We start from the raw sequence: 25,173 nt of genomic DNA on the forward strand, positions 1-25,173 counted from the left end.
AAAATTAGCTGGGCGTGGTGGTGCGTGCCTGTAATCCCAGCTACTCAGGAAGCTGAGGCAGGAGAATTGCCTGAACCCAGGAGGCGGAGGTTGCAGTGAGCTGAGATCACGCCATTGCACTCCAGCCTGGGTAACAAGAGTGAAACACCGTCTCAAAAAAAAAAAAAAAAAAAAAATCCCATTTACAATAGCTACAAATAAAATTAAATACCTAGGAATTAACTTCACCAAATAAGTAAAAGATCTCTACAATGAAAACTATAAAACACTGATGAAAGAAATTAAAGAAGACACACAAAAAATGGAACGATACTTCACGTTCATGAATTGGAAGAATCAATATTGTTAAAATGTTCATACTACCCAAAGGAATCCATTGATTCAATGCCATCCCTATCAAAATACCAATAATATTCTTCATATAAATAGAAGAAACAATCCTAAAATTTATATGGAACTGCAAAAAAACCAGAATAGCCAAAGGTATCCTGAGCAAAAAGAACAAAACTGAAGGAATCACATTACTTGACTTAAATTACACTACAGAGCTATTATAACCAAACCAGCATGGTACTGGCATAAAAACAGACATATAGACCAATGAAACAAATAGAGAACCCAGAAGTAAACTCATACATCTACAGCAAACTCACTTCATCAGAGCTGCCAAGAGCATACCCTGGGGAAAGACCCTGGGGAAAGAGCAGTCTCTTCCATAAGCAGTGGTGGAAAAACTGGATATCCATATGCAGAAGAATGAAAACTAGACCCCCAACTCTCACCATATACAAAAATCAAACCAAAATGGATTAAAGACTTAAATCTAAGACCACAAACTATGAAACTACTAAAAGAAAACATTGGGGAAACTTTCCAGGACACTGGATTGGGTTAAGATTTCTTGAATAATGCCCCACAAGCACAGGCAACCAAAGCAAAAATAGACAAATGGAATCACATCAAGTTAAAAAGCTTCTGCACAGCAAAAGAAACAATGAAGAAAGTGAAGAGAAAACCCATGGGAGAAAATATCTGCAAACTATCTATCTGACAAAGGGTTAATAACCAGACTACATATAGGGGGAAAAAAAATCTAACAATTCGATTAAAAAATGGGCAAAAGGTCTGAATAGACATTTCTCAAAAAAAGACATACAAGTGGTAAGTAAACAGGTATATGAAAAGGTGCCCAATATCACTGGTCATCAGAGGAAATGCAAATCAATACTATACAATGAGATATCATCTCACCCTAGTTAAAATGGCTTTTATCCAAAAGGCAGGTAATAACAAATGCTGGCAAGGATGTGGAGAAAGGGAACTCTCATATACTGTTGCTGGGAATGTAAATTAGTACAACGCTATGGAGATCAGTTCTCAAAAAAAACAAAAACAGACCTACCATATGATCCAGCAATTCCATTGCTAGTTATATACCCAAAAGAAACAAATTAGTATATTGAAGAGATAGCTGGACTCCCATGTTTATTGCATCACTAATCACAATAGCCAAGATTTGAAAGCAACCTAAGCGTCCATCAACAGACAAATGGATAAAGAAAATGTGGTACATACATGCAATGGAGTAATGGAGTACTACTAGGCCATTAAAAAATGAGATCCTGACATTTGCAACAATGTGAACAGAACTGGAGGTCATTATGTTAAATGAAGTAAGCCAGACACAGAAAGGCAAACTTTGCATGTTCTCACTTATTTGTGGGAGCTAAAAATTAAAACAATTGAACTCTTGGAGACAGAGAGTAGAAGGATGGTTACCACAGGCTGGGAAGCATAGTAGTGGAAGTAGGGGTGCAGAGAATGTGATTAATGGGCACAAAAAAGTTAGAACGAATAAGATCTAGTATTTGAAGGCAAAACAGGGTGACTATAGTCAATAATTTAACTGTGCATTTAAAAATAACTGAGTATAATTGGATTGCTTGTACAAGCATACTACAAAAGATAAATGCTTGAATACCCTGATGTGATTATTATGCATTGTGTCTGTATCAAAATATCTCATGTACCCGAGAAATGCATATATCCACTATGTACACACACAAAAGTAAAAATTAAAAAATAAAGTTGTGATTCAATGAGTAATGCTAACTACATATTGAGGCAATTTCAGTCTAACTAGTAATTTTTTGTGAATATTTTATATTATCACTATCAATCTTTGAATTTTTAAATATTTTTGCTTTAAAGTGAACATTTAAGAAGGCCAACTCTCATGTTCAACAAATTAATCTAATTATTTCCTAGCTTATTCAAAATCTGACATGCTTTCTATAGGACATTTTGGAAGTATCATAAAAGTACTAAGAAGAAAGTGAACTAACTCTAATGTATGATAGAAACACAAAGACTTAAATTCTTCTTTTATAGCAAAGTTCAAATTAACTTCACATTAAATTAAATGAAAAAACCAGCCCTCCTCCATAGTTATCTATGCACTGCACTCCTTGGTGTCACCTAAACTAGGAAGAAATGCTGAGACAAACTGCAATAAGGATTGGAAGTATGATATATAAAAATGCTCCCTGACATTTTTTAATCCATTCAACAAACATTTCTTATGTACTATTTGATTTCACTCAGTTCTAATATAGTCCTGCAAAGTACATATTAGTTTTATTCTAATCATATTACATATAAGGATACGTGAAGTTAAGTAGCTTGTCTAAGATCACTTGGCCACTAAGTAGTGAAGACAGGGCAAGAACCTGTTTTCTGACCCTCAATTACTGGAGTTGTCTAACTTCTACACCATCTAATGATCTGGTCCAATCCCAGCTCTACTACTTCCTGGCTACAGAATTGGGCAAATCACTTAACCTGCCAGCTTTCTAGGTTCTTAATCTAGAAAATGGTGAAAATAAGTATCTCACTAGATTACTCTGAGAAACACTATAACAAAAATGCTTTAAAAGTTATTAAAACATTTTTGCTTTATTGCTATTTCATGTCATGTGCTATGTGTATTATATAAAATGTTTTATATTACAAACTGATAATTTTTAGCCATTGTCCTCTGGCAACTAAGCTGTTCCCCAGTATGCTGGAAATTTTAGAAGGACAACTTTTGTAGTCTACCGAAGTCTAGGTGACATCAGAGAAATCTAGCAACTTCCTGATATAGGCCTACTTTCCATAACCAAGAAGTACTGGCAAAATCTAATTCACTGTAACTTTCATTTTGACTACGTAGTACATTAATGTGGTTCAAATTTCAAAAGATAGCAAAAGATATTCAGTGGAAAGTCTCCTCACCTTGTCCTCTACCTCCTCAGATTCCCTTGCAAGAGACAACTGGTTTTCTCAGTTCCTTCCAGAATATACAGGTATGTAAAGACAACTCTTTACATAAATGGCATCGTGTACACATTTTTTCGCCTTGCTTTTTTCCACTAACATATCAGTAAATAAAGAATTTTGTTTTGGCGGGGGAGGTTCTGTTTTCATGTGTTTAGTTTTTAAAAATGCATAGTCCTTCACAGGGTGGGTTAAATTCATCCTAACCCTATCCCTTACTAAAGGATATGCAGGTTGTTTTCAATGTTGAAATAAGTGATCTTATATATTCAACAATTTGTTAGTGTGCAAGTATAATATCTACTGGATAAAATCCAAGAAGTAGAATTGCTGGGTCAAAGAAGTATATTTGTAATTTTTACAGATGCTACCAAACTGCGCTTTATAGAGTTTAAAAACTGGTGCTTGCTTCTCAAACCCTTAACACTACCGTGTGACCCAGGAATCCCACTCTATTAGGCATACTCAAGAGAAATAAACATGTATGTCCATACGAAAACCTGTACAGAGATGTTTGATGCAGCTTACTCACAACAGCCAAAATGGGGAAAGAACCCAGATGTCCATCAACTGATAAATGGGTAAACAAAATTTGGTATATATCCATACAATGGAATATTATTCAGCCACAAAAAAGAACAAAATACTGAAGCATGCTACAACAGAGGTGAACCTTGAAAACATTACGCTAAGTAAAAGAAGACAGTCACAAAAAATCACATATTACAAGACCCCATTTATATTTCCAGGATAGGCAAATCTATAGAAATAGTAAGTAGATTAGTGGTTATAAAAAAACCACTGAATTATATATTTTAAATAGGTGATGTATAGGGTATGTGAATTATATCTCGATACTGTTTTTAAAAATACCCATCTCCCAGCTATCTGTTTACTACGTGTCATGAGCCACACACACTCACATCTGGTGATCGTTTTCCCTCAGATTTCCAACAACCATCTCACCACTTCACAATAACTCACAACAGGCAACCCTTCTCATGTCTACTTCCAGAAGCAAACCTTTGCCAAGGAAACCTTTTCCGAGGAAAAGTGCCATGATTACTGTAATATCTGGGTGCAGGTATACCTTGTAGATATTGCAGATTTGGTTCCAGATCACCAGAATAAAGCAAATTGTAAAATAAAGTGAGTCATATAAATTTTCTGGTTTCCCAGTGCATATAAAAGTTATTTATATTATATAGTAGTCTATTAAGTGGGCAATAGCATTATTTTTTTTTTCATTTTTAGCATTATGTTTTTTAAAATGTACGTAATTTAAAAATACTTTATTGCTAAAAAGTGTTAATGATTATCTGAGCCTTCAGCAAGTTGTAATCTTTTTGCTGGTGAAAGGTGCTGCCTTGATGTTGATAGCTGCTGACTGATCAGGGTGGGTGGTCGGGGAGGCTGTGGCAATTTCTTTTTAGACTGAGTCTCACTCTGTCACTCAGGCTGCAGTACACTGAAGTGATCTTGGCTCACTGCAACACCCGCCTCCTGGATTCAAGCAATTCTCATGCCTCAGCCTCCCAAGTAGCTGGGATTATAGGCGCCTATCACCACGCCCAGCTAATTTTTCTTGCATTTTTAATAGAGACAGAGTTTCACCATGTTGGGCAGGCTGGTCTCCAACTCCTGACCTCAAGTGATCTGCCTGCCTCAGCCTCCCAAAACACAGGGATTACAAGAGCCACCTGCGCCCAGCCAGCAATTTCTTAAAATGAAATTTTAACCATGAGGTCAGTTGCATCAATTGACTCTTCCTTCTACAAAAAGATTTCTCTGTAGCATGCCAGGCTGTTTGATAGCATTTTAACCATAGCAGACCTTCTTTCAAAACTGGAGTCAACTCTCTCAAACCCTGCCATTGCTTTGCTTTATTAACTAAGTTTATGTAACATCTTAAATCCTTTGTTATCATTTCAACAATATTCATGGTATCTTCAGTAGATTCCATCTCAGAAGACCATTTTATCTCTCATCCAAAAGAAGTAATTCCTCATCTGTTAAAGTTTTATCATAATGTTGCAGCAATTCAGTCACATCTTCAGGCTCCAGTTCTAATTCTAGTTCTCTGGTTATTTCCACCACATCTGCAGTGGTTTCCTCCACTGAAGTCCTGAACCTCTCAACGTCATTCACAAGGACTGGAATCAGCTTCTCGTTAATGTTGATATTATGATCTCCTCCCATGAATCACACATGTCCTTAATGGCATACATCTAGAATGGTGAATCCTTTTCAGAAGGTTTTCAATTTACTTTTCCCAAATCCATCAGAGGAATCACTATCTATGGCAGCTATAGCCTTACCAAATGTGTTTCTTGAATAATAAGACTTGAAAAATCAAAATTACTCCTTGACCCATGGGCTGCAGAATGGATCTTGTGTTGTAGTCATAAAAAAAAAACCCATAAATATCCTTGTACATCAGAGCTCTTGGGTGATGAGGTACATTGTCAATAAGCAGCAATATTTTGAAAGGTTGTTTTTTTATTTTTTTTCTGAGCAGTAGGTCTCAACAGCAAGCTTAAAATATTCAGTAAACCATGTTATAAACAGATGTGCTGTCATCCAGACTTTGTTGTTCCATTAACAGTATATAGGCAAAGTAGATTTAGCATAACTCTAAATGTGTAAATTCTTACCATTTACAAAATGGCAAATTAGCGTTTTCAACTTAAAAGTCTCTAGCTGCACAAGTCCCTAACAAGAAGGTCAGCCTGTCAAGCATTAAAGCTGGCCACTGATTTCTCCTAACTATAAAAGTCCTAGATGGCATCTTCTTTCAATAGAAGGCTGTTTTGTCTACATTAAAAATCTGTTGTTTAGCCACCTTCGCCAATGGTCTTAGCTTGATCTTCTAGACAACTTACTGCAGCTTCTACTTCAGCACTTGTTGTTTCACCTTGCATTTTTATGTGATGAAGATGGCTTCTTTCCTTAAACCTCATGAATCAACCACTGCTAGCTTCAAGCTTTTCTGTAACTTTCTTACCTCTCTCAGCCTTCAGAGAATTGGAGAGAGTTAGAGCCCTACTCTGGATTAGGATTTGGCTTAGAATGTAGTACCTGGTTTGATCTTCTGTCTGGACCACTAAAACTTTCTCCCCATAAGCAATAAGGCTGTTCCACTTTCTTGTCACTCATGTGTTCACTGGAGTAGACTTTAAATTTCCTTTAAGAACTTTTCCTTTGCATTCATAACTTGACTATTTGGCACAGGGGCTTCACTTTTAGTCTATCTCAGTTTTTGAAAGCCTAATCTCTTCACTAAGCTTAATCAATTCTAGTTTTTGATTTCAAGTGAGAGACATACTTTTTCCTTTCACTTGAACACTTAAGGGGCCATAGTAGGGTTATTAACTGGCCTAAATTTGATATTTTTGTATCTCAGGGAGACCAGAGAGAGAGAGAGAGAGAGAGAGAGAGAGAGAGAGAAGAAAGAGAGTGTGAGAGAATGTCAGTAGGTGGAGCAGTCAGAACACATACAACATTTACATTTATTGATCAAGATCACCATCTTATATGGGCATGATCCATGGTGCCCCAAAACAATTATAGTAAGTAACAGTAAAGATAACAGATCACCATAATAGATATAATAATAATGAAAAAGCTTGAACTATTGTGAGAGTTTCCAACGAAGAGAACACATGCTATTGGAAAAATGACAGATTTGCTTGATGCAGGGTTGCCACAAACCTTCGATTCATAAAAAACACTATCTGAGCAATATCTGAGCAGTACAATAAAATGAGAAGCAATAAAATGAGGTATGCCTGTTATTTCTTAACATTTAACATGTGTAAAACTGTGCTACCATTTTTATTAAGTTCCCATCTTCTCTTTACCTGTCACTAATGAATTGTTTCAGTGTTATGCTCTAACCCCATCTTTCCCATAAGCTCTGTGGTTTTCATTGCCCTTTTGTACAGTGTAGTGATCTTTAGGAATATACATGCCACATTATAATAGAAGTAATTGTAAAATCACATGACAGTATCCCTCAAATACACCATTAGATGTAGAATTGAAAGCTCGAGAAATCACTAATCTAAACTAATATGATTTCGATCTAATTTCACTGTTGAAAAATTTCAAACTAAAAGTTTAAAAGAAATTAATTTCCATTTGGGATATTATGGTAACAATGTAGAAAATGCTTTCAGTTGTTAAACTTTTGTTTTCTACAGACTTTATGAATATTAGAAGATCTTTCCAAGAGAGAACAAACAGTACTAATTCCTTTTTTTCCTTTTTGAGACACAGTCTCACTACGTTACCCAGGCTGGAGTACAGTGGTGTGATCTCGGCTTACTGCAACCTCTGCCTCGCGGGTTCACGCAATTCTCTCACCTCTGAGTTCCTACAGCACTTATTGCTGAATTTACACAATTGTAATCTTATATTATTTGCTCATTTCATTTTTGTCCCTGAACACCTAAGCTCCTCAGCAAAAGAATCCTCCTTATACTTCAGAATCCACATAGCTTAGCGTAACACAGAGCACAGAGTAAGCGCTGAAGAAGTTTTTGCTGCTGGGTGATAAATAGGACAGAATCAGATAACCTGGCTTTCTTAGCTAGATCGCCACTGTTTCTGGTGCATATCATTTTAATGACTTTCAAGACGTTTAAGTTTTAACTTAACCATGCTGAAAACATATACAGACACCAAGGAAATGAAATCCCATAAAACTTGCTCTCTCTTACCACGAAAAAGGCTAAACAAGAAATTATCATTGTTACACAACACATTTTTAGATTGTGGACCCCACTTCTACATTATAAAATGTAAGAAATTTTATTCATAGCAATTTTATCACAGTGCCAAATTATCCCAGAACCATGGTTTTCAAAGCTTTCTTTTGGTAGCAGAAATTTTTTAAATTTCCTTTTTTTTTTTTAACAAAAAAAACAAACAAAAGGCTAAGTGCAATTCTACTATACAGAAAAAAGCAGAGCAGATCTTGTTAACCTGGAGGGAGGGCCTGCCCTGTCCCCAGTCCAACTGCAGTGACCCCTTAAGGCATGTCTGAGCACCATCAGCACTGAGAAACACTGAGAATAATCAGCAAACTGACATGAATAGAAAAATACTTCATTAATTTTTTTAAAATTTCAAATATCATTATAATATAAAATTAAAACTTACCCATTTCTACTGAAAACTCTTAGCCATGCTTTGAGGTTTGGTCCTAACAAACATAAGCAAGGTACAGTAGTAAAAGTAGACAAAATAACTGCAAATAAAAATGTTTCCAATGCCAACCTAGAAAAAAAAAAAGATGTGTTAATTTTTTAAGTGTTAACGGTAAACATACACATACATAATCTTTATTACATAAATAAAATGTAAAATCTCTTCTTATGCTCTACCTTTGAAATGTAACATGAGTGCCACCAAAATGATGACTATAAATAATTTTACTACCAACATGCAGCTTTAAAAAACAATCTAGCAAATGTTTGGCTTTAATCATAGATTTCAGAAGTGTTCAAGACCCTAGGATCCATGCTGAGACTTCCATTGCAAAAAGAAACAAAATCCATTTCTAGACAGTTAGCTTTCTCCTCAATAGTCTCTGGAACTTTCTCTACAACTAGTGGTTCAATATTAACATATATTGGAACCACCTGGAGAGCTGGATAAACTAAAGATGGAGGGAGTCTACCCCTAGAGTTTCTGATTGAAGCTTGAATATTTGCATTTTGATAAAATGCTGATGCTGCTAGCTTGAAAACCACATTTTGAGAACTACTGTGCCAGATACATTCATTCTACTTTAAAATGGATTAGACAGAAACCACCCTTTTCCATTACAAAGGTCTTGTTCCCTCCCATCTGAAAAACAAAAACCTGTTAGTTTAGTGTATATATATAAAACTATGCGTGTGTGCGTGTGTGTGTGTATATATATATAAAACGGTATACTTAGCAACACGTATATGTGTATATATGTATATATATCTCTTCACTGATTTCACCATGATTATTTATTAATCACTGCTAAACTGAAGCTTCTCAAACTATGATAAACATTATGTAAGAAACATGAATTTGGTTTCTACTAATTTAAAATTAGTCAGTTCAGAAAAAGCGTTAACTTTTACCTTTAAACACTGGCTTATTAGGTATTTGAATACAGGAATCTATTGACTTTTGTTAAGAAAAACGCCATTCAAGTACTTCAGAATCACATTTATAAGAACTTGATATGCTAATTATAACTAACTTACACATATGATCATAGTAAGTTCTCTCAGAGGTTCTAAGGGCCAAATATTATTGGTACAATATAGTTTCTCATCTACTCTCCCTTCTCCCAACATGGATAATAGAAAGCTAGGTAACGAGTACCAAATAAATTAAGGTATTCTGCTGTCTTTAAAAAGAATAACATTGCTAATGATGTTGGTGTCCTTACTTGATCCCTTAATGATACACATCATGGATTTTCTTTAGTTGCTAAGAATTAGCATACAGTTTGGTAAATGAATGTTTTAAAATATAAATTTAAGGTAAAAATTTCAAACTTACTCTATTAGTGGTGCTCCATATAGAACAAAAATTACATGAAAGGAGAAACAAGACATAAGAAAGTAGGTACAGCACTTCAAAAATCTGGTTACCTAAAAGAGAAATGAATAACCTGAAGACTCAAGATAATTCCTAAAGGACAATAAATTATTCCATTTTATCTACAAACACAACTTGTTGCAATAATGCGTAAAACAGTTCGAATATTCTTGAGTATATTCAAGTCAGGTCACATGTCCTGTACTCAGTCACATACACAGCCCTCAACACAGACTAAAAAGTCTAAAAGGCAAATATCAACCCCCCGCAATATTCCACCCATCATGAGTCTACATGAGTCAAAAAAAGGTTCTGTTTCCATGTTAATGTATGGACCTGTTGTTAAATGTTGACTGATATCAGAGAGCTAGGATACAAAAAATACAGTACTATGCAACGATAAAGGAAATATCTGCAGAAAATAACAATTTTTTCATTTTAAAACAAAATTCCTGGGAAAACTGCACTAAAAAAGCAAGACTAAATAATTCTCGAAATCACACTCATATTACCTGACCTATATGAAAAAAGACCTGAACATCTACAACTAAACGTGAGACCTTCTTGATTTGGAGCTTAAGAATATAGGAACATAACACATACATTCAGCTTTTCCAATCATAGGCAGTAAATGACCTAACAGAGCTAACACACAGTAGAAAATAATGTTAAGTGTGGACTTTATTAGTAATAGCCAAGTGAATATCTACTGCAGTGAATATTCTGGAAAATTCATTCTAATATCTGAAAACTGTTTAGTCAAGGAAGGCCATGTGGGAAACAAGCAATACCACAGGCTTATATTGCAATTTCTGAAAAACCCATTAAGTGGCTTTCAGAACTGCAAAAATAAATAAACTGCAGTGTCTTATTGAATAAGGTTTAAAGATAAGACTGTCATGTGTATTTATTTTCAATGGTGACATAAAACAATGATTAATCAGGCTCATAATATTACAATATGCACTGAAGAAGTCATAATTCCACAATTAATGCAAGGCAAGGATTAATCAAACATTGTGGGCAGCCTTCTAGCAAGTAACAGGCTACCAATTCTGGGGGCGGGAAAAATCAGGTTCCCTTTACTCACCATAAATAACCTAATGAAGATTTGACGAATACTTTATTCTTTTATTAAAAGAAACACTAGCTCCATCAAAAAATCATTTATCTAGAAATAGGCCTTACCTTGTGTGATAATGAACTTCTTTTGGAGGATGCATTTGGTTTCACTACTAAATATAGTACTAGATTGACAGCAATTACAAAACCAGAACAGGTGCACAACCATGTCAAGTGTGTTTCCAATATTGAGAAGTTCTCCAAGCAGAGTGATGGAATGAAGACACTTAGGATAATTGAGAATATGCATAAAAGGTGGGTATACAGTAGTCTTCTGATATCGGTATCTTTCATGGTGTTTTCCTGGGTGGCTAGCTAATGAAAAACAAGAAGAGCATATGCATTAACGACTTTTTCCATTGTCCAAAATGTTTCACCCCCTACAAATAAGTCATAAAGTCAATTTCCTATAGGCAATTTATTTGTTTCAAAACACCTGGGCCCTATAATAGCTCTCACTTAATTCACCCAATGCTTTTCAAAAGCAGATACTTTACTGATAAGGTAACAGGACAAACAGGTGAGAAGGCCCAAGGTCCCAAGAGCTACAGCCCTCTCTCTGGTATTAACGAAATACAGGGATGGAGAAGGAAACGGATGGCAAGAAGGGACAAAGAGAAAGTTTGCCATATCTTAAGCTGATTGAGGGAGGGCAGTCATCAGGAACCCATCCTCGCAACAGACCCTTCATCCATTTTTCTGAGCCACCCCCGGAATCGCAGCTGCCAACAGCAGATGCTGAATGTAATACAGTGAGCAAGAACCCAACTCAAATGTTTGCTGAACGAATGAAAGAACCAGAGTAGGTAAAGTGGGAAACTAACTCTCCAGGGAAACCGGCACCGTATTAGGCCCTGGCGTACCCCCAGGACGCCTACAGGGGTGCCATGGGCATGTCCCGGCCCACCTCGCCAGGCACCGCAGCAGAGAAGGCGCTTCCGAGCCCCCAGAGGAGCCCTCGCGGGCATCGCCGCACCTTCACTGGCAACCCCACCCCAATCTGGGTCGCTCGGGATTCTGCCCAAGCCTAGGCCGGCGCGAGCGTGGGCAACGAGGAACCAGCTGAGAGGCAGGATCAAAGAACACGGGAGTTGGAGACAAGGGAAAACTGGGGGACAGAGGCAGAAACTCGGATCCGAAAGGGGGTCTGTCCGTGGGGCACGCCGGAAGAGTGGCGCTCGAGCGGAAGGCGAGCGCGGGCGGGCCGGGACGCCAAGGCTCACGGCTGCTACGGCAGTTCGCGGGGGTGGCTTGCATCCCGGGAGGCGAGAGCGCCGGGGGCGTACCTTGGGGCTTACCTAACTCGCCCGCCCGCGGAAGGGAAGCGGGAAACTACTGCCTCCTACCATCAGGTACAACGCGCTACCCCGGCCCACGCGCAAGCGCAGGGTTAAGGGGCGGAGACCCACGGCCGCACAGCCAGTAGCAGAAAGAGAGGGGCGGGCAAATGGGGCAGCCCCGCCTTGACGCTCCCGTTCTTTCCTCCCGCGGCTTTCCGAGTTTGGGCTAGACGGCAGCGGCGTGCTTAGAAGCCGGAAGTGGGTTGACGTAGCCCGGAAGGGGAAGCCTTCCCGGTTTTAGTTTTGCTGTTTTCAGGCCGCTGTCGCTGCTGCTGCTGCAGTTGCGGCTAGGGGAACCATCGTGGGGGAGGATGGTCTGCGAAAAATGTGAGTTAAGGGGCCCCTCCTGTGGGAGGAAGAGACTGGGAGAACCTAAATGAACTCTCCCGGGAACTTTGCCTTCTCTTTTGTTTTTTCTTCGCCCACATCTTTGATTCTAGTCGCTGTCCTTCTGCTCTACCCTTTGACCATTTTGCACCACCCCAAAGACCATATAGTCCTATTGTATATTTTGTATTCAGAATGGTCTTAGTTCTGCATCTCTTTGTCTATTTCCATTGCCTTCCCCCAGCCACAGATCTCATCAGGCCCCCTCCCGTATAAAAATGTTCAATTAAACCCCGACGACACCTTTCCCTCTTGAAATTCCTGACCTTTCCTTTTTATTCATGTAACAAGTATTGTACTCCTGCCAAATGCTAGACGCTAGAATCAAAGACCAAGGACCTCGTCTTATTCATTCTCGTTAGTCATTATGCCAGAATATGGCTTAGAGTAAGCCCAGAAGATGTTTGAATTGAACATCAACGTAAGTGCAAGTTACTATTTCCCTAATTTAACACCTTTAATAAATTCTCAGTGTGCAGAGAATAATGTGGGGATTCTGTATTTGGAGCCTGGCGTTCAGGACCCTCCACAATAAGGCCCCAACTTACTTTTCCAGCTTCATCTTCACTGACCCTTACCCTCTTCACACTTTGACCAAACAAAACTACTCTGTGAGCTTTCCATGCCTTTCCTCAGAATGTGTCTTTTATCGAGTCTGCCTTTATTCTCTTTACTCCTTTTTGTTCACAGTCCTATCGTCACATATTCGAATCCTCTCTCTTGCCTTCTCCCCAAACTTTCTTGGATTTCCTTAGCCCAGGGTTATTTCTTCCTGCGTGGAATTTCTCCTAGTACTTTAGCTCTCAATTATTATTCCGTTTATTTTTTAGCTTATATTTTGGTTGAATGAGTCTTTTTTGGTTGAATGATCCTCAGGTTCTCTCTGAGAATCCGAAGAAAGCTGTAGACTCTTACCAGTAAAAAAAAAAAAAAAGGGGGGGGCATATAAAAGGTTTGTGTACAACTCTGCCTTGTTCACATATCTCTTAAGATCGACCTGTGGAACACAGATTAAAGATTGCTGTTAAAGAAATTGGTGTACCATAATCTCTTTAAAATTTCGTCTGATTCATCACTTTATTTTTTCAGCACTTTGTATCGTTTATACATCATAGATGCTTAGTAAATATATATGGAACAAATAGACTTACCAGATTTGTTTAAAGTATAAACAAACAGAGAAAGCTTATTATAAGCCATCTTACTATCCTACGGATTTTACTGTGGATCAGTCATTCATTGTCCACAGTTAATACAAGTCTCAGTTCACGGACTGCTCTCGCAGCATTAACAGGCTCCTAAAGTAATAGGACTGTTGATACCATTGTGAACCTTAGGCACAATGTAATGCACTTATGAAATAGTAAATTTTAATTTGCTTTTTATTATCTTGTTCTAACAGGTGAAAAGAAACTTGGTACTGTTATCACTCCAGACACGTGGAAAGATGGTGCTAGGAATACCACAGGTATTTCTTCTTTTAGAAAATAGGTATTTAACCAGATACTCGTGTGAATATTTTATCTTTTATGTTATTTGTAAAATGAAATGTGTTGAAAGTATTGTATCTATTGAACATGAACGAATACTGGGTCCCCAAGTTATTTAATATCTTCTACTTAGTTCTCAGTTACTTGTACAGGTTCCTAATATCAGGAGATAGCGAAATTATTAAATGATTGTCAAGTGGTGACAGTATCATAATATTTGATTTGATTCAGCTTATTTAGAGAGTGCATTTAATTTCTCCACTCTTCTGAGGAGAAATTTTTTAAAATCTTCTGGTTTTTATATTCTTGAATAAATCCTTTAACCCATTTTACCTTCATTATCATTAATTACTTACAGTGAAGTATTTACCTTCATTATCATTAAATACATAAAATATGTTTTATAAGGGAAAGAAAAGAAACATTTTCATTATATTCAAGGTCTATGACACTGAAGTAGTGGGTTCTAGGTTTTATACTATATAAAGTAAATATAGACCCATTCCTAAAGTACTATCTTGAGTCTGAGAAATAAAATTATTGTATTTTATACAAATTTTGATTGTTTCTCTAATAAATGTTTTCTTTTTAAGCAGTGTCTTAATAACCTGACTGTTAAAAATTAGATATAGGCTACTAGTTTAACAGAAAGTCAGAGAACGAACTTCTTAATATTATATGTTAAATGTATAGGAATAACCCACTAAAATAACTTTTATTTTGATACAGAAAGTGGTGGAAGAAAGCTGAATGAAAATAAAGCTTTGACTTCAAAAAAAGCAAGGTGGGTAAGAGGATCCATAGACAAGCAGTATAAATTTTTCACTTTTTAATATTAAGCCTACTGGAGTGAATTTGATTTGCATCATTCCATTTGTAATAAAACATAGAGTTAGGTGGTTCCTGGCACTCAGAACCAGGCTATCTGTTATAACCTGCTGGTTTTACCTTATTCCTCCTCACTGCATCTCCCCCTCTGACTTCATATTGTACCATACTCCTCCTCATTCAGCATATGCCATCCTCATTAGTTCTGCCAAGCCCCCTCCTATCCAAAGAGATTTGTCCTTGCTGCTGTCTCCTAGAAGTCTTCACTGAGAGCTTACGAATCTGGCTCCTTCTTGGTGTTTGCGTCTCAGCTGAAGGGTCACTTCTCAGAGAAGTTTCCCTAGTCAGCCTCTAAACTAATCTCTTCATTCCTTTTCCTCATCTCTGCCTTCATATCCTGTTAGAATTGTCTCTATAATGCTACTATTTGAAAAGCTTGCTTGTTTTATTAGATTGTCTGTATCCTTATTGTTTACCTCTTCTTTCTAGAATGCCATCTGATGAGGGCAAGGGCTTTGTCTATCATGTTGATCTTTGGTATTTAGAACAGTAATTGGTACATAGTAAGCACTCAGTATATATTTGCTGAATGAATGAGTACCTGTTTTATGATGTCATCCTGAGGATTAGAAATAACAGCAATAAAGCCTTAACTATATACAGTGCTGGGCACATAATAGGATCTTTAATGCAGAATCACACTATATGTTGTTGACTTACTGATATCTTGGAGGACCATTCAATTTTATTGACTGAGCTAATATTTGTATAGATTTTATGGTTTTATATACTTCCAGTTCCTTTATGCTCTCAAAGTTACTCTGATACCATTAAAAAGTAGCTGTTACTCTTGGGTGCTCTCTTACTTTGGAAAATGTACTACAGTATTGCTTTGAATCTATGGTACCGTTATTTATAAGATGCATTGTTACTTTAGGAAAAAACTCTGCCAGTTTTAAGATTTCCAAGGTTAAAATGTGTATCTTTGGATAATATTATTTTAAGAAAAAATAACCTCTAGAAATACTTGTCCAAACAAATTGAATTTACTGAAAGGAAGAAGAGTACCTGTCCTCTCTTGTGGGGAGTAAAGTGATATTCTTTGTGGTTTGGAAAAATTAACCTTTGTAAATGGGCTGCTGTTGTGCAAGAGAAGACACCAGGTCTAGGACAGTGTTTATTATCTAGTATGTGAGGATCATTACAAAAACTCATTTTGTGATTAGGGAAGCACATTTAAATCAGAGTAATATTGCCATTTTAGGGGGAACTATTTCTTTTTTTCATTCCAGTCACTGTAAGATGGCATTTTTATATAGTAGAAGTCCTTTTATCCAAAAGGATTGAGTCGGTTAATTAAAAATGTCGGCTAATATAGGCAGTCATTAAAAGCTACACATACCTTTTTTTATTTTACATTAAAGTACATAACTGTAGATGTATTAATTATTTGGTATTGAAACAAAGCCTTTTGATAAGCACCTACTGATAAGTGCTCTACATGATTGTCGTCTAAAAAAATCACAACAAGAATATGTTCAGTATCTTTAAAGTAGAGCAAAAACTGATGCTTGAAGTGTGGAGTTCCTTTCCTAGTGACTTTCCCCCAATTTTTTTCAACAGTTGTTTTACCCATACCTAATTCAATAGCAATTCTAATGATTCCTACTCATCCTAAAGTAGTCACTTAGATTTTATGGAATCAGTCACCCTTTTGCTCTGACATTTCATCAGTTTCCATGATTTTTATGTCACACAAATAGAATGACAGATAGAATGGACATGAACAGGTTGGGAATAAATCCTGTACAATTGACTCTTTATACATCTCACATGGATGCAGCAGAGCGGAGATGTACAGGCATATCAGACAGTAGCCATTTGAAACAGGCTATACCCATCAATTGTAGAGGTTGATGGAGGGATGGAGAGCATGGATTAATCCTGTGTGTTGAGTAAGTGGGGTTATTTAAGTGTTTCTAGTGTAATATACAATTCTCTCTCTTTAAAAACAAATTTTTAGATTTGATCCCTATGGAAAGAATAAGTTCTCCACTTGTAGAATTTGTAAAAGTTCTGTGCACCAACCAGGTTCTCATTACTGCCAGGGCTGTGCCTACAAAAAAGGTAAGTTTCTTTTAATATCATTTTTCTATTCATAAAACCTACTTCATTTGCTGCTGATTTGGATAACAGAAAAGATGTAGCCTGCCATAAATTCTGTTAGCCAAACACCACTCTCTTTATCCTAAGGCAAAATAGAACCCAAAACCTGTTTATAGTCAAAAGTATATGTGTATATATATATATATAAAAAACCCATATATATATATATATATATATATATATATATATATATGGGTTTTTTTTTCTTTTCTGATGCTGTTAAATTATGTTTTAAGCTTCAGGATTGACTTAAACCAAACAGTTGGTATTATGATTTGATTGATTACATATCTTCTTTTGTTTCAGGCATCTGTGCGATGTGTGGAAAAAAGGTTTTGGATACCAAAAACTACAAGCAAACATCTGTCTAGATGTATTGATGGAATTTCTGACTTTCTAAATGATTTTACTTTCTGCCTTGAATTTTTAAGGCATGGATGTAAACTTACAGAATAACATGTTTTAAGACAATTAAGTTTACACCAGAGAATTTGATTGGTATTCGTTTTGCTCTCAAGTTCTGAACAGCAACAGTATAACTAGTCTTTTGCCTTAAGTGATTATTTTCCTTATGAGCATTTTATTGAACTAAGTGGCAGATTCCATGAAAAACATTTCTCAGTTCTGTATGCACTTTTATTTAACATTACTCATATAATTCTTATCCCCTCCCTCTACTTTATTTATAGATACTGCAAAAGTGAGACGGAGATAATAGACATTTTGCTCTGAATTTGGCATGCAGTGTTAACAGTTCTTCCTCAGTCCCTTACTAGTATCATAGTTCTTACAATAAGTAGTCTCTTAACTAATTGCAGTTTCGTAGGATATATAAATGTTTTAAGCAGTTCTTTGCTGTATGGTTCTTTAGTTATTAGCCTAGACCCAAATTAAAAAAAAACAAGTTGGATTTATGTTTCTTATTTGTTCTTGCAGCCAAAGTGCTAGTTCCTTTTAATATGTGAACAAAAACATAAAGAGCATCCATATGTCCAAATAAATACACGGAATTTTAGAAAAACATATTACTTGAATTCAAATTGTCATAAAAACAGGTGTTTGTCTATGTTGCATGTAATGAAAAAAGTCCCTACTCTTTGAGAAAAGCTCTTTGAAGCAAAACCCAGACTTTGTTTTACCTCCTGCCTTGTACCCTAAAAGAAATAAATAAACATCTTGACTCTCCCTTTAAAAAAAATTTTTTTTTTTTTTGATACAGGATCTCACTTTGCTGCCTAGGCTGCTGTGCAGAAGTATGATCAAGCTCTCTGCAGCCTCCCTCTGCTGGGTTCAAGCAATTCTCCCACCTCAGCCTCCTAAGTAGCTGGGGACTACAAGTGTGTGCCACTGTGCTCAGCTAGTTTTATTTTTAGTAGAGACAGGGACTCACTATGTTGCCCAAGCTGTTCTTGAACTCTTGATCTCAAGCAATCCTCTCGCCTCAGCCTTCCAAAATGTTGGGATACGTGTGAGCCACAGCACTTGGCCTCTTTTTTTTTTTTTTCTTATTATAATACAGATTTCAAATGAATATTTTTCCTATGTTACCTTCAGAGGTTCAGGACTTCTGCTTTTAAAACCTGCAGCCTACCATGGAAGACCAAAAAAGTATTCCCTATTTCCCAACTGCAGTATGTATAAATACATATCACTATAAAATGTGTAGAATAGATAGTGTGATAATATACATGAATGACATTTTTGTTGGTCATAAAATTTTGATGAAAAGTATTTAAGGTTTTAATTTTATAAGGTTTTTCAAAATTTTTTCTGAGATACGCGGTTATTTATTCATATCCAGAAAAATTACTGGATATGAATTTATTCATATCCAGGAAAAAAAAGGATAATGTACAATAGAAATAATGTCTCTGAGAGCAGGAAGTATCCTCTCATGCTTGATCAGTTTGAGGTTTTTAATTAAAATGAGAGCACAGGGAACGCCTAACAGGACCTGGTTAGAGTATCCCAGATCCATTAAATATTGGATTCATTGACTTTGAGAAAAGTACATTTCTCAGGGATCAACTGGAATCTGGACTTGCCTAACTCACATTTCTTTTTTTTCTTTTTAAATAATTTCAACGTTTATTTTAGACATAGGCGGCACACGTGCTGCTTATTTGTATGGTTACGTTTTGTGAGCTGAGGTTTGGGGTACGAATGATCTTGTCACCCAGGTAGTGAGCATAGTGCCAACAGGTAGTTTTTCACCCTTTCTCTCCCCTCTTCCCTCCAGAAGTGCCAAGTGTCGTTCTTATCTTTATGTCCATGTGTACCCATTGCCTAGTTCCCCCTGATAAGTGAGAACATGTGGTCTTCGGTTTTCTGTTCCTGACAATAATGACCTCCAGCTGCATCCGTGTTGCTGCAAAGGACATGATTTTATTCTTTTTTATGGCTGTGTAGGATGTACATTTTCTTTATCCAGTCCACCATTGATGGGCATCTAGGTTGATTGTATGTCTTTGCTATTGTGAATAGTGCTGTGATGAACGTGTGAGTGTGTGTGTCTTTTTGGTAGAACAATTTATTTTCAATTGTATGTACACCCAGTCGTGGGATTGCTTGACTTCTTTGAGAAATCTCCAAACCGCTTTCAGAGTGGCTGAACTAATTCGCATTTCCATCAGTGTAGGCACTTTCTACATTGCACTAGCTTCTGCAATGTAAAAGCATTCCCTGTTTTCCACAGCCTCACTAGCGTCTGTTATTTTTTTGACTTTTTGATAATAGCCATTCTGACTGATGTGAGATGGTAACTCATTGTGGTTTTGATTTTCATTTATCTGATTCAATGATGTTGAACATTTTTTCATGTTAGTCACTTGTATGTCTTCTTTTGAGAAGTGTCTGTTAATGTCTTTTGGCACTTTTTAATGGTTGTTTCTGTGTTTTGTTTTTTATGGTTTTTTTTTTTTTTTTTGAGGTGGAGTTTCCCTCTTGTTGCCCAGGCTAGAGTGCGATGGCACCATCTCGACTCACTGCACCCTCCACCTCCCAGGTTCAAGCAGTTCTCCTGCCCCAGCCTCCTGAGTAGCTGGGATTACAGGTACCCGCCACCATTCGTGGCTAATTTTTGTACTTTGAATAGAGACTGGGTTTCACGAGGTTGGCCAGACTGGTCTCAAATTCCTGACCCTAGGTGATCCAACCAGCTCGGCCTTCCAGAGTTCTGGGAATAGAAGTGTGAGCCACCACCGCACCTGGCCATGAGTTATTTGGTTTTTGTTTTCTGAATTGTTTTAGTTGCTTATAGCTTCTGACATTAGACCTTTTTCAAATGCATAGTTTGTGAATATTTTCTCCCATTCTGTAAGTTTTCTGTTTACTGTATTGATAGCTCCTTTTGCTATGTAGAAGCTCTAGTTTAATTAGGTTCCACTTGTCAATTTTTGTTTTTTGTTGCAATTGCTTTTGAGGACTTAGCCATAAATTCTTTCCCGTAGCTGATGTCCAGATGTTGTTTCCTATGTTTTCTTCTAGGACTCTTACAGTTTGAAGTCTTACATTTAAATCCCTTTTTTTTTTTTTTTAAGACAGCATCTTCCCTGTTACCCAAGCTGGAGTATAGTGGTGCATTATTGGCTCACCACAACCTCCATCTCCTGGGCTCAAGCGATTCTCATGCCTCAGCCTCCTGAGTAGCTGGGATTTCAGGCACACACCACCACACCTGGCTAATTTTTGTATTTTTAGTAGAGACGGGGTTTCATCATGTTAGCCAGGTTGGTCTCAAACTCCTAGCCTCAAGTGATCCACCTGCCTCAGTTTCCCAAAGTGCTAGGATTACAGGTATGAGCCACTGCACCTAGCCCCTTACATTTAAATCTTTAATCTGTTTTAAGGTAATTTTTGTATATGCTGAAAGATAGGGGTCCAGTTTGATTCTTCTGCATATGGCTGGACAGCTATTCCAGCACTATTTATTGAATTAGGGAATCCTTTCTCTGTTGCTTTTTTTTGTTAACTTTGCCAAAGGTCAAATGGCTGTAGGTGTGTGTTTTTATTTTTGTCTATTACGCTCTGTTGGTCTATGTGTCTGTTTTTGTATCTGTACCATGTTGTTTTGGTTACTGTAGCCTCCTTATAGTTTAAGTCAGATAGTGTGATGCCTCAGCTTTGTTATTTTTGCTTAGGATTGCTTTTTTGGTTCTTTGTGAATTTTAGAATGGATTTTTCTTTCTTTCTTTCTTTCTTTTTTTTTTTTTAAGATGGAGCCTTGCTCTGTTGCGCAGGCTCTGAGTGCAGTGGCATGATCTCGGCTAACTGCGACCTCCGCCTCCTGAATTCAAGCAATTCTCCTGCCTCTGCCTGCCAGGTAGCTGGGATTACAGGCGCCCCCCACAATGCCCAGCTCATTTTGTATTTTTAGTAGAGATGAAGTTTCACTGTCTTGGCCAGGCTGGTCTTGAACTCCTGACCTCGTGATCCACTCACCTCAGCCTCCCAAAGTGCTGGGATTACAAGTGTGAGCCACCGTGCCTGGCCAGATTTTTCTAATTCTGTGAAAAATGATGTTTGTAGTTTGATACAAATAGCATTGAATCTGTAGATGGCTTTAGGCTGTATGGCCATTTTAATGATATTGATTCTTTCAGCTCATGGGGTCGGAATGTTTTTTTCCATTTGTTTATGTCATCTCTGATTTCTTTCAGCTTATTTTGTAGTTCTTGTCCAGCTCACATTTTATCTTCATACTTTGAGTGCTGGGATTACAGGTGTAAGCCACCATGCCCAGCCATATATCTAACACTTGAAATAAATTCACAGTTTTGTGAATTTACTGATAATGCGGAGTGCCAGGGTTTTCACTGTAGAAGACGATAAAAGTAAGAAATAGGGAAAGGCAAGGAAGAACCCTGCAGAGTTGGACTGGAACTGGAGATATCAGTAAAACTTATGATTTCTAATATATATATTTCCTAGCTCTTTCTGTCAAAGGGGCCTAAAAGCAATGACAATCCAGGAAGCTCAGATCATAGTTTCTAAAAACCATTCTCCACTAAAAGAAACTAAGGATCTTTGGAGAAATGTCTGATTCCAAGGCTTTAGTAGAAGATTTTCCTTACAGTAGAATGCCACAGAATAAACACAGAAATAATAATAAAATGGGAAGAATCTCCACTTGGCAACACCAGAGTAACAATTAATTCCACCAAGAAGTATCATTGGATGTTAATATTAGCACACTCCACCCCAGCCTGCATGACAAAGTGAGACCTGTTTTCTTTCGAGGGGAAAAAAATTGGGAAGAAGGAGACCAGTTCAAAAGCAATGATTTTAGGAAAAAATAAGAAGAAAGAAACTGGACTAAGGTACTGGGAGAATAGAAATCAAGGGACAGATCTGAAAGACCTAATAATTAAAGATTTGACAGGACTCGGTTACTAACTGTGGGAAGAATGAGAAGGCCGTGCATGACTCATTGGGTCTCATTTAGATTGGTAATAGTATGTCTCTCCACCAGATGGCATTGATGCTCTTTCTTAGTTTTTAATTTGCCATGCTAAAAGATTTGCAATTACAGCAATTTAAAGATCAAATAGATAGACTTAAGTGTCTAACAACTGCCAGAGACACTTGCTATACAATAAAAAGCCAGAAAAAGACTATAGGCATATAGATACACATGTACATATACATATGGAAATATATATATATATATATTTTTAAAATATGAGTATGATTAAATTATCAAGAAGTAATGATTATCTTCAGAGGCTAGGAAAAAAGGGAAAGTACAAATTCAGAAAAAGCACTAATGTTTGTTCTAGGAATATCTGCCATTCCCTCAGGGTCTAAAGCGTACCTTTAAAGGGCATCATATGCATGGAAGACAAAGCCAAGGACTCTAGCAAGGTGAGGAGGTTAGATCAGAGATATGTGCGTAAAGCCTGGAGCCCTGAAAAGCAGCAGTTTTAATGTGTTTACTAGAATATTCCCTCACATATGCAGAGAAAGACGGGGAATGCTTTATTTTGGCCTTTGCCCTGGGAAGAGTGGGACAGAAAAATATTGGAAACCTCTCCAAAAGCTTCAGCACAAAGATCTGATAGAAAATATGACAAATAGACCAGGCGTGGTGGTTCATGCCAGTAATCCTAGCACTTTGGGAGGCCCAAGCAGGAGGATTATTTCAGCCCAGGAGTTCTAGACCAGCCTGGGCAACATGAGGCCCTGTCTCTGCAAAAAAAAAATTGTTTTAATTAGCCAGATGTAGTGGTGTGCACCTGTAGTCCCAGCTAAGGTTCAGTGGCTCATGTCTATAATTCCAACACTTTGGAAGGCTGAGGTGGGCAGATCTCTTGAGTTCAGGAGTTCAAGACCAGCCTGGTCAACATGGTGAAACCCTGTCTCTACGAAGAGTACAAAAATTAGCCAGGCATAGTGGCACACACCTGTAGTGCCAGCTACATGGTGGCTGAGGTGGGAGGGTTGCTTGAGCCCAGGGGGTGGAGGTTGCAGTGAGCCATGATTATGGCACTGCACTCCAGCCTGGGCAACAGAGTTAACCCTGTCTCAAAAAATATTTATATGGGCATAAGATAGCTCATAATAATCTCTTTATGATCTTTGCTGCGTCCATATTTGAAAAAAATAGATGAAATCGTTTCTTAAAAAAAAAAAAAAAAAACAATTGAAGCACCAGATTGAAGTGGTTTTATAGGCAAGTTACACCAAAATTCTAATAATAGCTAATTCCAAACTTGCACAACTTTTTCAAACAATGGAAAAATGAGAAAACTCACTTAAAAGTCTAGCTACCAAAACCAAGCAAGTATTATAAAGAAAGGAAAATGACAGACTGGGCACAGTGGCTCATGCCTGTAATCTCAGCATTTTGGGAGGCTGAAGCAGGTGGATCACCTGAGATCAAGAGTTGGAGACCAGCCTGGCTAACATGGTGAAACCCCATCTCTACTAAAAATACAAAAATTAGCTGGGTGTAGTGGTGGGTGCCTATAATCCCAGCTACTCAGGAGGCTGAGGCAGGAGAATTGCTTGAACCTGGGGGGATGGAGGTTGCAGTGAGCCAAAATTGTGCCACTGCACTCCAGCCTGGGTGAAAGAGTGAAACTCCATCTCAAAAGAAAAGAAAATGACAAGTAATCGCCACTCTGTGCCACTGCACTCCGGCCTGGGCGAAAGAGCAAAACTCCATCTTAAAAAAAAAAAAAATGACAAGTAATTTTCACTCTGCACCACTGCACTCCAGCCTGGGCAAAAGAGCGAAACTGTATCTCAAAAAAAAAAAAAAAAGAAAAAATGACAAGTAATCGTCACTCTGTGCCACTGCACTCCAGCCTGGGTGAAAGAGCAAAACTCCATCTCAAAAAAAAAAAAAAAAAAAAAAAAAAAAAGAAAAGAAAATGACAAGTAATTGTCACTCTGCGCCACTGCACTCCAACCTGGGCGAAAGTAAAACTCCATCTCAAAAAAAAAAAAAAAAGAAAATGACAAGTAATCATCACTCTTGAGTAAGGACATTAGAAAAGAAAATATGAAATAGAAATTGAGACATGAACAACAGAAGGAAAAGGTCTGGCATATACCCAAAGTTCCAGAAGAAGCTATTCTCTCTACTTTTATATATATTTAAAACTTTTTCATAACATACCTGCTCTACCACATGTCAAAGCTTATTTTAAAGCTGAAATAATGAAACAACGTGCAGCAACACAAAAACAGACTAGGAGTAGATAACTACATATATGTAGAAGTGATACATGACACAGGTAGTATCGTAGATCACTGGGGAAATTCGTCTGCAAATTCAAACTGGATTCCTATCTCTTAACCATATATGCACACAAAAAGAATTCAACCCAGGACTTAGATGTGAAAGACAAAACGTTTAGAGAACAAATATGAATGAGGTTCCACGTTTCAAAATTAATATACCTTCTTTGTGGTTTTCAACTTTGTTTTTG

The 25,173-nt window shown here is 37.3% G+C and overlaps 2 protein-coding genes across 3 annotated transcripts in view; one reads left to right on the plus strand and one right to left on the minus strand.

Annotated features, from left to right (window-relative positions):
• PIGF (phosphatidylinositol glycan anchor biosynthesis class F) overlaps positions 1-12,435 on the minus strand; it is a 34,416-nt gene extending 21,981 nt beyond the window's left edge. Inside the window, exons 1-4 of one of the 2 annotated variants that reach the window (XM_010337454.2) lie at positions 12,327-12,435; positions 11,095-11,343; positions 9,868-9,959; positions 8,482-8,598 (exon numbers count right to left, since the gene is read on the minus strand). In XM_010337454.2, coding sequence (XP_010335756.1) covers positions 8,482-8,598; positions 9,868-9,959; positions 11,095-11,322 — 437 coding nt within the window. In that variant the 5' untranslated portion in view covers positions 11,323-11,343; positions 12,327-12,435. Of the gene's footprint in view, positions 1-8,481; positions 8,599-9,867; positions 9,960-11,094; positions 11,344-12,314 lie in introns of both variants that reach the window. The other variant, XM_010337455.2, reaches the window with a different exon arrangement.
• A 135-nt stretch (positions 12,436-12,570) lies between these two features.
• Positions 12,571-24,613, plus strand: CRIPT (CXXC repeat containing interactor of PDZ3 domain). The gene is made up of 5 exons (XM_003926748.4): positions 12,571-12,695; positions 14,158-14,223; positions 14,975-15,029; positions 17,097-17,200; positions 17,546-24,613. Exons 1-5 carry the CDS (start codon positions 12,680-12,682, stop codon positions 17,608-17,610), a joined length of 306 nt encoding a protein of 101 aa, XP_003926797.1. The 5' UTR covers positions 12,571-12,679; the 3' UTR covers positions 17,611-24,613.
• Positions 24,614-25,173: the final 560 nt, after the last annotated feature.

The sequence above is a fragment of the Saimiri boliviensis genome, chromosome 1 (genome assembly GCF_048565385.1).
Source record: "Saimiri boliviensis isolate mSaiBol1 chromosome 1, mSaiBol1.pri, whole genome shotgun sequence".
Lineage (NCBI taxonomy): Eukaryota > Metazoa > Chordata > Mammalia > Primates > Cebidae > Saimiri > Saimiri boliviensis.

Bases quoted from the DNA above. Each gene is read 5' to 3' on its own strand.
- CRIPT (XM_003926748.4), top strand. The intron at 15,030-17,096 runs GTGGGTAAGAGG...ACAAATTTTTAG, and splicing joins TTGACTTCAAAAAAAGCAAG to ATTTGATCCCTATGGAAAGA. The intron at 17,201-17,545 runs GTAAGTTTCTTT...CTTTTGTTTCAG, and splicing joins GGGCTGTGCCTACAAAAAAG to GCATCTGTGCGATGTGTGGA.